The 13698-nt window shown below is 39.5% G+C and overlaps 1 protein-coding gene across 1 annotated transcript; it reads left to right on the top strand.

Moving 5' to 3' along the window:
- The first annotated feature begins 7823 nt into the window (after positions 1-7823).
- On the top strand, positions 7824-12944 carry LOC133290242 (uncharacterized). The gene is made up of 9 exons (XM_061488310.1): positions 7824-7964; positions 8719-8925; positions 9328-9416; positions 9500-9638; positions 11330-11404; positions 11571-11692; positions 11776-11851; positions 11996-12055; positions 12570-12944. Exons 2-9 carry the CDS (start codon positions 8791-8793, stop codon positions 12696-12698), a joined length of 825 nt encoding a protein of 274 aa, XP_061344294.1. The 5' UTR covers positions 7824-7964; positions 8719-8790; the 3' UTR covers positions 12699-12944.
- Positions 12945-13698: the final 754 nt, after the last annotated feature.

Below are 13698 nucleotides of genomic sequence, written 5' to 3'. Positions count from 1 at the left end.
ACTCCGTTCAGTCTGACTTACGGCACTGAAGCCATGATCCCAGTGGAAATCGGTGAACCGTCCTGGCGGCGAGAGCACGTAACCGAGATCGACAACACCCAGAATTTGAAAGAAGCACTGGACCTGCTAGACGAACTCAAAAGGTCTGCCGCTGAGTCCGATCTCCATTCAAAAGAAAAATCAGCTACTCACTACAATAAGAAGGTCATCCCCCGGAGTTTTCAAGAAAAAGATTTGGTGCTTCGAAGAGCAGACGTTGGAAATAAAAACGCTCGAGAAGGAAAGCTCGCACCAACATGGGAAGGACCTTACAGGGTAATCAACAAGCTAGGTCATGGAGCCTACTCCCTGGAAACACTGGAAGGAAAGGCGCTACCGAGGGCTTGGAATGCCGATAAGCTCAAAAAGTATTATAGTTAAGTTATCATGTAACAACTCCTGCACTCTTTTCCTTTCTTAGGCTTTTATCCCATAGGGTTTTGCTGGGAAAGGTTTTTAACGAGGCAGGGTTTTTGAGCTTCAATAAAAGATCGCCAGTTCAATTTAACACTGTCAAATAAATGTGACCAGCTAAGGGACGGTTCTCACCCCCGCCACCGTTGGACTGGGATGGTTCCCACCCCAGCCAACGCCTAACTACGGGACGGTTCTCACCCCCGCCACCGTTGGACTGGGATGGTTCTCACCCCTAGCCAACGCCCAACAAGCGAGATGGTTCTCACCCTCGCCGCAGTTGGACTGGGATGGTTCTTACCCCCAGCCAACGCCCAACAAGCGAGATGGTTCTCACCCTCGCCGCAGTTGGACTGGGATGGTTCTCACCCCCAGCCAACGCCTAACTACGGGACAGTTCTCACCCCCGCCATAGTTTGTCTGGGACGATTCTCACCCTCAGACAACGCCCAACTGCGGGACGGTTCTCACCCCCGCCATAATTTGTCTGGGATGGTCCTCACCCCCAGACAACGCCCAACTGCGGGACGGTTCTCACCCCCGCCATAGTTGGTCTGGGATGGTCCTCACCCCCAGCCAACGCCCAACAAGCGAGATTGTTCTCACCCTCGCCGCAAGTTGGACTGGGATGGTCCTCACCCCAGCCAACGCCCCTTAAATCAAGCTTAATTCACTGGAAGAGGCAAGAAAAATAAGCGGTCCTTTAGATAAAGCGTGAAAAATGACAAAGGCAAAGGATATCCACTGGTTGATATTGATAGTCTTTACAACATAAAGGCCGCAGTTGACATACCAACCGCGCCAAAAAAAGAAAGAAAGGCGCCTGCACGGTCGCCAGAACATCTTAAGTACATCTTAAGCCTGGACGGTCGAGTCCCCTTCAACTGTTGAGGCAACCGCCACTGGCGCCTACCCCCCGGTCACATTATCAGCACTACCGCCACGAACAGCAGGATCGCCTGACGTAACACGCCCATCACCATCTCGTGTATGATCATTGTCCGTATCAGTCATAGGAAGCACGTCGCGAGCCCTTTCATCGTCATCAGTCTCTGGCGACGTTTCAATCACCTTCACACCATCACCTTCAATGCGCTCTACAATCTGGCCATCCTCTACATCATAAGACGGATCCAGGCCAGTCAAATCAGCACCAGGATACCTCACGGCAACCTGTTTGAGGGCGTTGTTGAAAGAATCGTACATCAGATCGACTAGAGCCTCCTCCAGCTTCCCCACCTGCTCAACAACCTTCTTATAGTCGTCATCCCTGGCGTGAAGGCTCCCATGAGCGGAAAATAAATCTGATGATAGGCGGTCTCGCTCTGCTGAAAGAGTCTCTTTTTCCTTTTTCAAATTCTCCACTGACAGACTCAGGTTATTTTTATCGGCGGTTAATAGTTTCACTGCGTCCTCTGCCGTTTTTAATTGCGCCATCAGAGATTTTGAAGAAGCTTTCCCGTCAGCAACTTCTTTGCCAAGGCGCCCTACGTCAGCGGTCAAGCTATTCACCTGCCGTCCCAAGTCAACAATATGATCCTCTTGGTGGGAACATCTTTTCTCAAAATCCAGGGTAATCTCCTGTTTGCCTAGGAGACGACCAGTTATCACTTGTGTGCAGTCCATGTATTGCTGACGGACAAAACGCGAAGACATTACCATCTTGGGACGCCTGATGTTGGGGAAGCCGTGGACAAGGTCCCTCTCCGACAATCTGAGCGCCCTGCTCATAAGAATTTCAGGAAGAGGAGGTGAACCTAGAGCCTCAGACGGCTCAACAGGGTGGCCACCTCCTCCATCGCCCGAAGTGTTGTTAATTGCCGGATCGCCTTCAGAAGCACCATCCCGGGTCAGACCGCCCCCAAAAGGCTCAGTGCGCCTCGCCTAGGAAGATCTTGGAGGTGTTAAGCTCGTTGTCGCACCTTGTAACCCAGAACCAAGTGTTCATTCACTTGCAGAAGAGTTACCAGTCACGCCAGGGGGATCTCTAATAATAGGGCGGTTAGCCCGTTTCTCAAGTTCACCAGCAGGGATGTCAGCAGCAGACCGAACTTTCTTCTTTTTAGGGCGGACCTCTATGGCTTTACCCTTGTCCAAGCTTTTCCTCTTTGAAGGAAGAATGGTCTGAGTCTGAGGCGCTAAGCCTTGCTTGGCCCTCACTTTAGCTGCCGCATCACGCGCAAGCTTCAATGCATCGGTTGCCATGTTTCCAACTACAAACAATAAAGATACGAGTCAGTACAAACACAAGAAAGGGTAAACACAAGAAGAGACAGAATAATCGCCACAAATAAATAAATAAAAAATTGAACGCCACCACACCTCTATGGCACAACACTTGCTTCGTGGGCCACCTGTCAAGACCCCCCTTTACTTCCAGAAACCAACTGATCGCCTTTACCTCCCCAGGAGACAGGACCCCTAGAGCAAACGAGTACTGACCGGCCGACGTTTCGTAGTGAGCCCTAGTCCAGTATAGGGGAAACCGACACTCCCCACTCGACGGATCAACAAAGAAAGGGAACTCGCCCTCGCCTAGTACTGGTTCAATCCAAAAGAAGGTACGCGTCCAATTCTTATAAGAGTTGGCGTACTGGGCAAATATTGATCCAATCGCATTGCCCGCCTTCAAAGAAACCCAACCAAGCTTCATCTTTTTGGATGGCGACACTTGGAAACATTAGAAGAATGATCGTACAGAGTAGGCCATATCGAAATACTTGCATATACCCTCAAAAACTCTGACAAACGCCCAAGCGTTGGGATGCAGTTGTGAAGGCGCGACCTGTAAGTGAGATAGCACCCCCATCTCGAACTCGGATAACGGAAACCTCACCTTCTGATCAGAAAAATGCGTTTTGTACACCATAAACTGCCACCGTGATTGCTGCTCCACAAGAGGCGCGTCACAAACTCGACGATCAGCGCCGACCGCGATGAGTTGCCACTTCGCCTCCATTGCGCCATTTTCAGTTATGCTAAAGCTAGGCTCTCCTTTATAGTGACTGCGTAAGATGCTCTTGTCAGAATAGCTTGAAGAAGTTGAGGCCACTACCGAGTCAACCCAATCCCGCGCCCCGAGACCATCGTCCGACTGAACAGTCGCCATAAGTTTGGAAAATCCTTGTAAGTCCTACCTAGGAGCGAAAAACACACAGTCAATCCTCTAAACTTCACTGACGCCAGGAAGACCATTGCAAAGGAAACAAGATAGTCCGACCCACCCTATCAACACCCCCGCCACCTCCAACTCCCCCCACGCCAAGCACAACGAAAAGGAAAAAAGAAGAATTAAACAGTTAACTCACCATCAGAATCCGAGGTATCTGATGAGCTTGAATAAAAATCTAAATAGCTCAGGTTAGAAGGCAACCATGCAGGAGGTATGTTATAAAGCCCTATGTCCTCAAAAATGGCGTGCCACACGCCATTCCTTGTAAGGCGACCATCCTCCGGGTGATATCTACCCAAACGGTTCTCTGTGGACTCATCATACTTACGACGATGGAAAGATTGGGGAATGGAGGGAATTAGACCATGAGAGGAGCGAAGGGCAACTGAAGAAGGGCGAGGGTGGAAATAATACTCCAAAGGACGATTTTGACGCAGGCGATTAATGTTGGATACAGGTCGAATTAACCGCCCAGTTCCAAGATCATAACGCCGTACAACGCGACGACGTGAAGTGACTTTCTGCCTCCTCGAGGCGGCAGGCGAACGCCCACCAGATCTGGAGTTTTTCTCACCAACTAAATCGTGGCGCCCTCTGCGGCGCCCACTACGGGGAAGTGAACATGACGCCTCACCAGCATACGGGAGGACAAGCCCTAAAGCTCTCTCGGGAAGGAGATTTTGAATCTCCTTTTCGCTAAAACCCAGAAGTTCGGGTACTTTCCCGTGGGGAAACCTCTCAACCCCAGGAACTAAGGGACGACTTGGGGCGCAACTAGCAAGATACTCTCGCATCGCTGGCCCCACCGCACTATTCCCAATGCCTCAAAGGCCTCGTCAAACTCCTCTTCCTTGATTTCTACTTCTAATTCAGGGAGTATGAGGCCTGGGATAGGTTCTGTAAACCTAACCATTGATACAGCAGAAAAGAAAGTAGAAGACAACCAGAAATGAGAATAGAAACGACAAGAGAAGAAGGACTATACCTGAGAATCGCAGAAAAGGAGAGAAAGAAGACCGACAATATCACACCGAACTGAGGATAGGGAACAAGGGCTTTGACCAAAGCGTAAGAGTGTAGGTTCGCGTAAGAAAGAGCTCCAACAAAGGGGTTCCCCCCCTTTTATAAAAAGGGGGAGAAGAGAGAAGTCTCACACAGACACGTGTAAAGAAAGAGAGAGGTTTCACACGGACACGTGTAAGTCCTCCTCACTTAACCGTACGATGACATGCTCAACGTGTGATGAGCGGTTAAGGAGAGGGGGCAAAATGGTCACTTCAAAGGGACAAGTCACCAGTCGCGGAGCATTAATGCGTCGAACCCTATGACGCTTGGATGCCTGCAATAAACAGTAATGATGGGATAACTCATCATTACGGCTCTTCGGAAACCGAAAAGCCTCTCTAAAGTGTCTTTAAGAGGCAGCCTTTCAGTTCCGTCACCTACCAATCCCCGTCATCAATGACCTTATTACAGCTATCACCAAAAGCAATCGCCCATGCTCAAGCGTTTCACATCGCCAAACAATGCGTCGCCAAATCCTATCTACCAAGGCGCCAACTTATGCTTATAACCAGGTTCGGGTTCGTAGCGCCACGGCGATACGAGGCTTTGTAGTCATTTCCCTCTTGAAGGACGCCCCATAGAGCGTCGGTAACTCCCTCTCGAAGGACGCATACCGCCCTGACAAGAACGACCAAAGTCTTTAACTTGGCACCATCCCACGGTTGCTACCAAGCTGGGGGGCTCCTGTTCTGGATGGCCCAAGTACTGGAGTGGCCCAATTACTCAGGCCCAACCCTCAGCTGGCCCAGTTACTCAAGCCCAACCCCCAGCCTTGTTCCGCGTCAGCCCTTAGGGCTGATGTAGACCCTCACGATCTCCAAGACTGCAGCACGTCCAAGAGATACACCAAAATGTCCCACTTCGGGACATTAACCGCTAAAGGCAGTCGCCATAAGCACTGCAAAGGAACCTGCCCCTTTGTTCAGCGCTGACATCGCCGGGTGCAGTGGTTACAGCACTGCCATTGTGGCAGCGCCAACCACGCCTAACACTGCCATCATGGGTGTGCACCCCAAGAAGGGTTGACCCCCACCTCACCAACCCGCATCATCTTCCTTATAAATAGCCCTTAGGGGGCACACCACTAGATATCTTTTATGTACTGTTGTTATGCCCATTTACTTCCAAGTCATTCTCTTGTTATTTATCTGCCATTGATATCAACTTGCTACCTTTTGAAACTATACCTTCTAGCCTGGTCTTTACCTCAGCTAGTGGTGTAATCCATATAATAACATTACCCTCAAGGGTACATAGTGGGCTCACAGAGCTGAACGGTACACATTTATTGCGCTCAATACATTTGCTCCACTACAACGTGACAAGGCAAAATCACCGACTAAATATAGCTTCTTATACTTTAAAAAGAGCTTTTATGTTCTATACGCATACAACTTTTTATGATTATCTACGACATTTAGGAACTGATAATTGTTATCCATTATCTTTCCCAACAATTGAGCTACCAATTTTCACTTCTATAATAGCATTGAGTAATAAAAATTATATAATATTAATAATTTCTATTTTGACAAATACATTTTCATATCATAATATTATATTAGAGAATTTTCTCTTAATATTTTCTTATATATCTTTGTAATTTTTTTTATATGGAAAAAATATTTCTCCTGTGACAAGATAAAATATCTCATACCACTCAAAAGCGACATCGTTTTCGAGTTTAAGAAAAAATATATATGTGTTTTGAAAATTTTACTTTTCTCTTACATCATGAATTTTATTAAAATATCCTGCATTTTCCTCCTAAATCCTAAAACGAGTCATCTTGGAGTTGCAAGAGATATTTTTATCTCCTATTACAGGAGAAATGTTAATCCATGTTTATATATACTAGTATTCAATTATGTTTTTTTAATTAATAAAAGAATTTAATTATAAAAATAACTATTTGGGGACTTAAAAGATTGTTTTTATGTGATAACATATAGGACTTTATTAATTTCATGCAATAGAAGAGAAGTCCTCTCATGCTATAGAGACAATCATGTGTGGGACCTACTCACTTATAAAAAAAAGAAAAAAAAGCAACACAGAAATCGATGTAATGTGTAGGAGAGAAAAACACTCTCTAATAACATGAGAGTATATTTTCCCTAACATATAATTATATGATAGTATAACTTTTTTTTTACACTAATAACTAATTAAGATTAAATTCTAACTCTGATAATAATCAATAATTTTTGTAATCTTGTAAATTTTAGTTTGTCACCATAAAAGACAATGATCAGGTTAAGAAAGAAAACATGTATGTTACACTAAAACTTGCTTCTGTGAATGACTGGAGAACACTTTTTCAATATTAATTTTTTAGTACAAAGAAAGCTCTTAATTATGAAAATCTGATTTAACATAAAGCGCTTTCTTAAGAATATTTAATATCAGAGAATTGTTATATTGACAAATTTTTTTTTTATAAATTAACAAAGTACATTATGTCTGACCGATCAGACTTCATTCAAGAGTATCTTACTGATCACACATAGTATAATTTGTAAGAGTTTATAAACAAAATTTTTGTAAATATAACTTTATCTTAGTATTAATGTTTAGATTACCTTATTTTACTACAAAAATAAAAATAAATAAGATGAAAACTTACACCTTGTTTGTTGTGTGGGGTTGAAACGTAGGAATCACGTATTTTTTGTTTTTCCACTTTGAAACGGCAAGGTTTCCTCTTTGTCCACCCATATTCCTCCCACAAGAAATTCCCTTTTTCAGAAACTTTCTCAACGAAAATGGTGAAATTACCCTTTTCTCATCCTTGCTCAACATTATCGTCATAAATAACATTGCAATATATATTGCACAATGAAATAAAGCTCTTACGTCTTACCCGAATGGTGTAATTAGCCAATACCATTCGGTAAATGTCATTTTACTCTTAAATTAGTAAAATGCAATTATTATATTTATCATGGCTTGGCAAAAAGTATTAAATTATTTCTTGATTTTGAATCAACAACAAGAAGCATTAAATGCGTTATTATTACTCTATTACATGAAAAAAAAAAAGTAATAAAAATAAAAACAAAAAAAGAGAGAAGAAAAATAGCGGTTGGCAGTTATATAACCATATTTTTTTGGGTTTCTGAATTTAAGAATCTATTATTCATCATCATCATCTTCATCCTTCTAGTGTTTTCAGAATGTCTTGCAAAACGACGTCGCCTAAGATCGCGATTCCTATCTGAATGCATTGAAAATGCCCAGCAAGGAATCAATTTATGTTGATTAGGAAATTTAGGTGAGTCTATTTTCTTGCATTTTGTTTTCTTGATTTATTGAATCATAAATGGTGTGTTGTTGTGAAAATTCGAGCCCTTTGTTTTTGGTTAAACTTATCTTCACATTGCTGAGCAGCTATGTTTGGAAATCGGAATATATTTTTAAATTTTTTTTTTTTGGTGAAAATTTGTTATGTACACACATAGAGCTTGGAGTGTTTGTTGTTGATTATTCAGATTTTTTTGCAGGATCGATGAGAAAACGTGTTATGTCTTTGATTATAACCGAATCTTGGAATTTCAATGGGATGTTCTTACCCGTTTAGGGTTGCTTTGGCTTCTATTTGATGTGCATGAGGTGGTATCTATTTGGGAATCACCTCGTTAAGCAGGCTGAGAGATATTTAAAAGCTATTTGATATTAATACCTTTTTTTTTTTTTTTTTTTTTTTTTTTTTTTTTTTATGTTATGATATTCTATGTTGTTTTCTATAACAAGGATACCCTTATCCTACTTTTTCTTTGCTGATGTCTTTCCTCCCCAAAAAAACAATTTTTTTTTAATTTGGTACACTACAGACATATAGTTGTTAAATGAATTTTTCAATTGCCTTTTCCCCTGAATAAATATAACTTTAATGGTGGTTATTTTTATTGGTTATTTTTATCCTTAAAATCATTAATCATTTTTAAAGATGAGCCATGTTATGATTTTTCTTTTTGGCTTTAAATTTTTTAATATCCTGCCTTCGATCTGAGTTGTTCACATAATAGGTGACTGGAGGTGGAAAGCAGAAAAGCACATACAATCTTTAAGAGACTTCTCTAGCAAAGGGTAGTGTTGCAATGTTGGCGTCTAAAGAAATTATGACATTCAAATCTTACCAGAACCAGGCTAATATGTTCGTGAAGGAATATATACTAGCAGACTCTCTGCTTCCATATACTTCTGTTATTGGTGGAATTTTTGCTTGCAAGATGGTATTTTATGTTTTAGTATGCTGTCATTCTATTTCCTCAAAGTATGCTACTTGTGAGATTTTTAGTTACCATCATTTCGTTATCTTTGTTGAAATTATAGGGATTTTGGTAGGGAAGGAAGAAAAGAGAGAATACAGACTAATAATCTGAAATTAATATTGATTTGATATGAAGGATGTGTTATGATGTGATACAAAAGACAAAGCACTTAGCTCTATTTATATTAATAGAAGATTCCTAGTCTTAATTAAATAATAAAACAAATCATTAAATACATAGATACATGGAATCCAATCTAAGAGATAATCTATGATACTCCAAATTCCTCTGACATACAATCATCTTATGAGATATTTTTCATATATTTCAACCATTTTAACTATAGCCTTGCCTGTGTTTCAGGTCTATGAACTCACTCAGCTTATTGGTACTAATTACTTTAAGATCTATTCCAGCTTCTCAAAAATCCAACGAATTGAGTGGAATAATCGGTGATGAATGTTCCCATGAATAAAAATCTCTTCTATTGTTGCTCTTGATATAAGATGTTTATGGACTTTTATTCTTTGTGCAGTGCTATATCAACTATTCATGGCATTTTCATAACAATTATGTCATTGTACTTCGTGTTTTGCTCAAATCTATTTTCTGACAACCAGTCTACCGAACCTGTTACAGTTAGAAGCTCTTCATTGTCGACATTTGCACTAGGGGTAAGAATGATCCGGATTGCTTCTTATTGTTTATCTTTTCTTATCCTTTCTGAGCTACTGCCATTACTATTCTGGTATCTGAGTCTGAGATAAACCTATTGGGCCTTTATTGTCATTTGTTATATCTTATATGGGGTTGAATAGTTTCTTATTCAAACGCAAGATCCAGAGCTTGTGATAGTAAAAGATGCATTCAGATATTTAATGTATTTGTTTTTATAAGTATCAGTTCATTTCAGGTGATTATCTTATGCATAAGTATTGGAGTACATTATGGCAAGATATTTTGTTTTTGGTCCTGGGTTTCTAGGTTAAAAATTAGTAAAGTGAAAACCAGATCTAGTCTTCTGTTTTATCCCTAAAAAAGAGAAAGAAAAGAAATTTGACTTGTGAAGTTTATGTCAAATATAGCTGATTGTAAAAGAGAAATATGCACTACCTATAAGGCAGGATCTCTTAAGATTAATGGTGGATTGTCTCTTAAATGTATGTGATTGTATTATAAACAAAAATGTCTTGTAGTTATGTTATGAACAAATGAAATGAGGAGATAGAGTAGTCTATATGACAAGCAGGCTTACATATAATTAGCATCACCTTGATCACCATTTTTTTCCCATGGAAATTTATCAATGGTGTTGAAGACTTTGATGTTTAACTTGATGGAGTAGAGCTTCAAATACTATAAAATGACAGGCTGAGAGAAGAAACAGAAGAATGACACAATGAGATGATGAAGAAATGATTTTAAGAGCTGAGCAGGGCATCTGAACATGCAAAACTAGAAAAAAAAAAGCCTGTTGCATCACTGAAACAAGGATCAAGAACAGTTTTTGTAGATAGTGTTCAGAAACTTTTCCAGAGATGTCCACTGGTTAGATTAAAGTACAACTAGTTAAGAATGGTGGCAGGAATGGTATGTTTTGATTACTTAAGTTTTTATTTATTTGGGGATTGGGACTTGCAATAGTAGATAGGCCTTCTCAAACACTTCCTGTGTTGGGGATTGGGATTGTTAACTAGTACAAAGATTGAATGAAATTCTGAATCCTCTTGTAACATTTTCTATCTGGCATTCAATGAACAAGTTCAAAGAATGCCTTTTAAGCACATGAAACCATTTCCATTGGTTGCAACTTCTGTGGTCTTTAGATGTTGTGTCTTTTGCATTCTCCTTCATGTCTATGGTGCACAGGTTATAGTTCAGGTTAATTAACGACAAATCGCATTGCTTTGTAATAGATTGGATGGTTTGGATCTAATGGAAGTTAATGATTCGTTGAGGTTATGATAACCCTTGTATAAGAAGCCTTCAAGATACCCTCCCCCCCCCCACACACACACATTTTTTTGGAGACTAGATTTAAGAGTACTGTTGATACCTCAAAGATATATCGTGTTACTAATATACAATGCTATCTTTTCCATATTCTTTTTTGCAATTGACGAAGTGTGCTAGCCACATTTCGACTTAATCGCTCTTATCATTTTCTTGGTGTCCATATCTTCTGCTAGCATTTCCTTTTTGAGTAATTTTTTCCTATTTTTTACTTGTAATGATTCAAATCAACTTTTGGAATTGTTATGACGTTCGTTGTCCTGATACATTCAACAGCCCAATATGTGGCCTGCAACACTTTCTTTTATTGGGTGAAGTCTTTATTTCTTATGTTTGATATTTATTGTGACAGGTTTCTGTTGGTTACTTCATCGCTGATTTTGCGATGATATTTTGGTTTTTTCCTTCTCTTGGTGGATATGAGTATGTAAGGATGGATATTCTCTTTATAACTTGCATAGTTTACATACACCAACTTGTCTTGTTAAGTTGAACTCTCTTATTCAAATTTTAAGGTATTTCACTTGATAGGAACCCAGCTGGAGATGATTATGGTCGGGATTTAACCTGACTTCATATTAACATTGGTTCAGGTGATTCATCATCTGTTTTCTTTAGTAGCAGTAGCATATTCGATGTTAAGTGGGGAAGGACAGCTTTACACGTACATGGTCCTGATCTCTGAGACAACTACTCCAGGGATTAATTTGAGATGGTAATCTTGCTCTTGTAGTTGCATTCTAATATGTCATGTCATGTTTTACTTTGTTAATGTGCATATTATTGGTGTTTGTGAAGGTATCTTGATGCAGCAGGAATGAAAAGGTCTAAAGCTTATCTCATCAATGGGGTAGTAATATTCATTGCTTGGCTGGTGGGTCAAATTCTTGCAATTTGGAATATTTGTCATTTTTTTTTTCCTGCAAAATCCTTCTTGTGAGATATCTTATTATGTTGAATGCATATGATTCTCATTCTTGCCTTATCGGACTTGTCAAACAAAATGGTCTATCCGCAGGTTGCCAGAATACTTCTGTTCATTTACATGTTTTACCATGTCTACTTGCACTTTGATCAGGTAATAATTATTGGCACAGTTAATTTGAAATTCGCTGTGTGGTGCTTTATAGGTAGCGGATCTTGACATTCAATTTTTGGCCTTGTAAAATTTAAAATATGTTTGCATATTGTCCTTCATGATAACTTGGCCTTCAAGATCATTTTCTAGACATCTGTTTCTCATTATCAACTAAAATTGTAATTTATGCTTATCATGTGGGGAGCAGGAGGGTTGTTGGGGTGCAAGGATCAATATTTAGTATGGTAGTGTATTGTGTCTATGGACAACATGTACATACATAAATGAGGCCAAATTGGTAATTTGGTCCAACAAATTTAGAACAATTGACACCTTATTGGACAACTATTTTTGATACAGATGCAAACTCTCTTCTTTTAACATGGTTGTATATATACTTTAATATTGTTGTATGGGAATCTAGCTATTGGCTCATTTTTTTTGTTATTTCTGGTCAGACAAAGTGTAGACGGTAAACTTAAGGATCTCATAGCGTTGTTCAATTATTCAACAGGTTGAACAGATGCACACCTTTGGGCAAATATTAGTAATTGTTGTGCCATTGGTGCTATCGGTTATGAACATGATTTGGTTTTCAAAGATTATAAAAGGCTTGAGGAAGACATTGGCAAAGAGACAGTAAATAATCTGCTTAGTATAAAACTTTTTGAAGAAAATGTATAGGTTACCACTGTCGATATCCATCTCATCTTGCGTGATGTGCACTGAGATGCAACAGTATCCATTTATGATTTAATGTATTTGGATCCCATCCCATGTGGATCTAAATAGTTCCTTTTTTTTTTTTTTTCTTTTTTTCAATTTTTGTCCACGAAAGATGAAGAAAAGAGATGGCATGGAGTGCAGAAGTGTGTGATCATACAACATGACTTTGACAAAAATTGTTATAGACAAAATTATGGTTAATAGCTACAAATTATACAAATGTCTAGGACTTGTTGGTTTTGATGCATGATCGACGGTCTTATATTGATATAAAAAAAAAAAAAAATATATATATTTATATTTCTCTTTTAGCTTACCATCTTTTATAATTATTTTTGTTATTGTTTGATCAAAAATAAATTAATGGTTACAAAATAGTATCAAATGAGAACTGTTGATTTAATTTTAATTTAATAATAACAAAAATGATTATAATGTAAGGCAAAAAAAGAGGTTGCCAATTAGTATAACCTCTTAATTTATATTTTGTTAAAGGGTTCGCTTTTTGTCATGTGACATAACTAGAGCACTTTCCTGCACACACAAATTAAGTGTGGATCCCACGCTTAAAAAAAAAAAGTCAGACCAAAATCAGGATACGACTCCGTATCCTTAAGATACGGACGTGGATCCTTGTTGCAGGAATGAACAGTGTCATTCCTGCAACATGATTCTTATATTTCCCTTTGTTAAATGCAAAATTACTTAAGCATATGAAATGCATTAACTGGAAATGTATAGAATGCCATAATGGATAAAAGAGATCCAAAGAAGTACACTTGCTTTTTTTGCATCCTCAAAGTTAGGGTTTAGCACCTTGAGAAGTATAAGGTCTACTTTCACATTTATCTTTGAGTCTATATACTAATTGTAATTCTATCTTAAGTTCCCTAGGAGACTGTTGAGCATTAAGTTGA

Source organism: Gastrolobium bilobum, unplaced genomic scaffold, assembly GCF_033153095.1.
Source record: "Gastrolobium bilobum isolate Gb01-03AN ecotype WA unplaced genomic scaffold, APGP_CSIRO_Gbil_v1 utg42409, whole genome shotgun sequence".
Classification (NCBI taxonomy): Eukaryota; Viridiplantae; Streptophyta; class Magnoliopsida; order Fabales; family Fabaceae; genus Gastrolobium; species Gastrolobium bilobum.
Note: the sequence above shows the minus strand (reverse complement) of the source record. Positions and strands in the feature narration are given on the sequence as shown.

Excerpts from the sequence above, each read along its gene's own strand:
- LOC133290242 (XM_061488310.1), top strand. The coding sequence starts at position 8,791 with ATGTTGGCGTCTAAAGAAATTATGACATTCAAATCTTACCAGAACCAG. Across the intron at positions 9,417-9,499 it reads CGAATTGAGTGGAATAATCG|TGCTATATCAACTATTCATG; the intron begins GTGATGAATGTT and ends TTCTTTGTGCAG. Across the intron at positions 11,852-11,995 it reads TAATATTCATTGCTTGGCTG|GTTGCCAGAATACTTCTGTT; the intron begins GTGGGTCAAATT and ends GTCTATCCGCAG.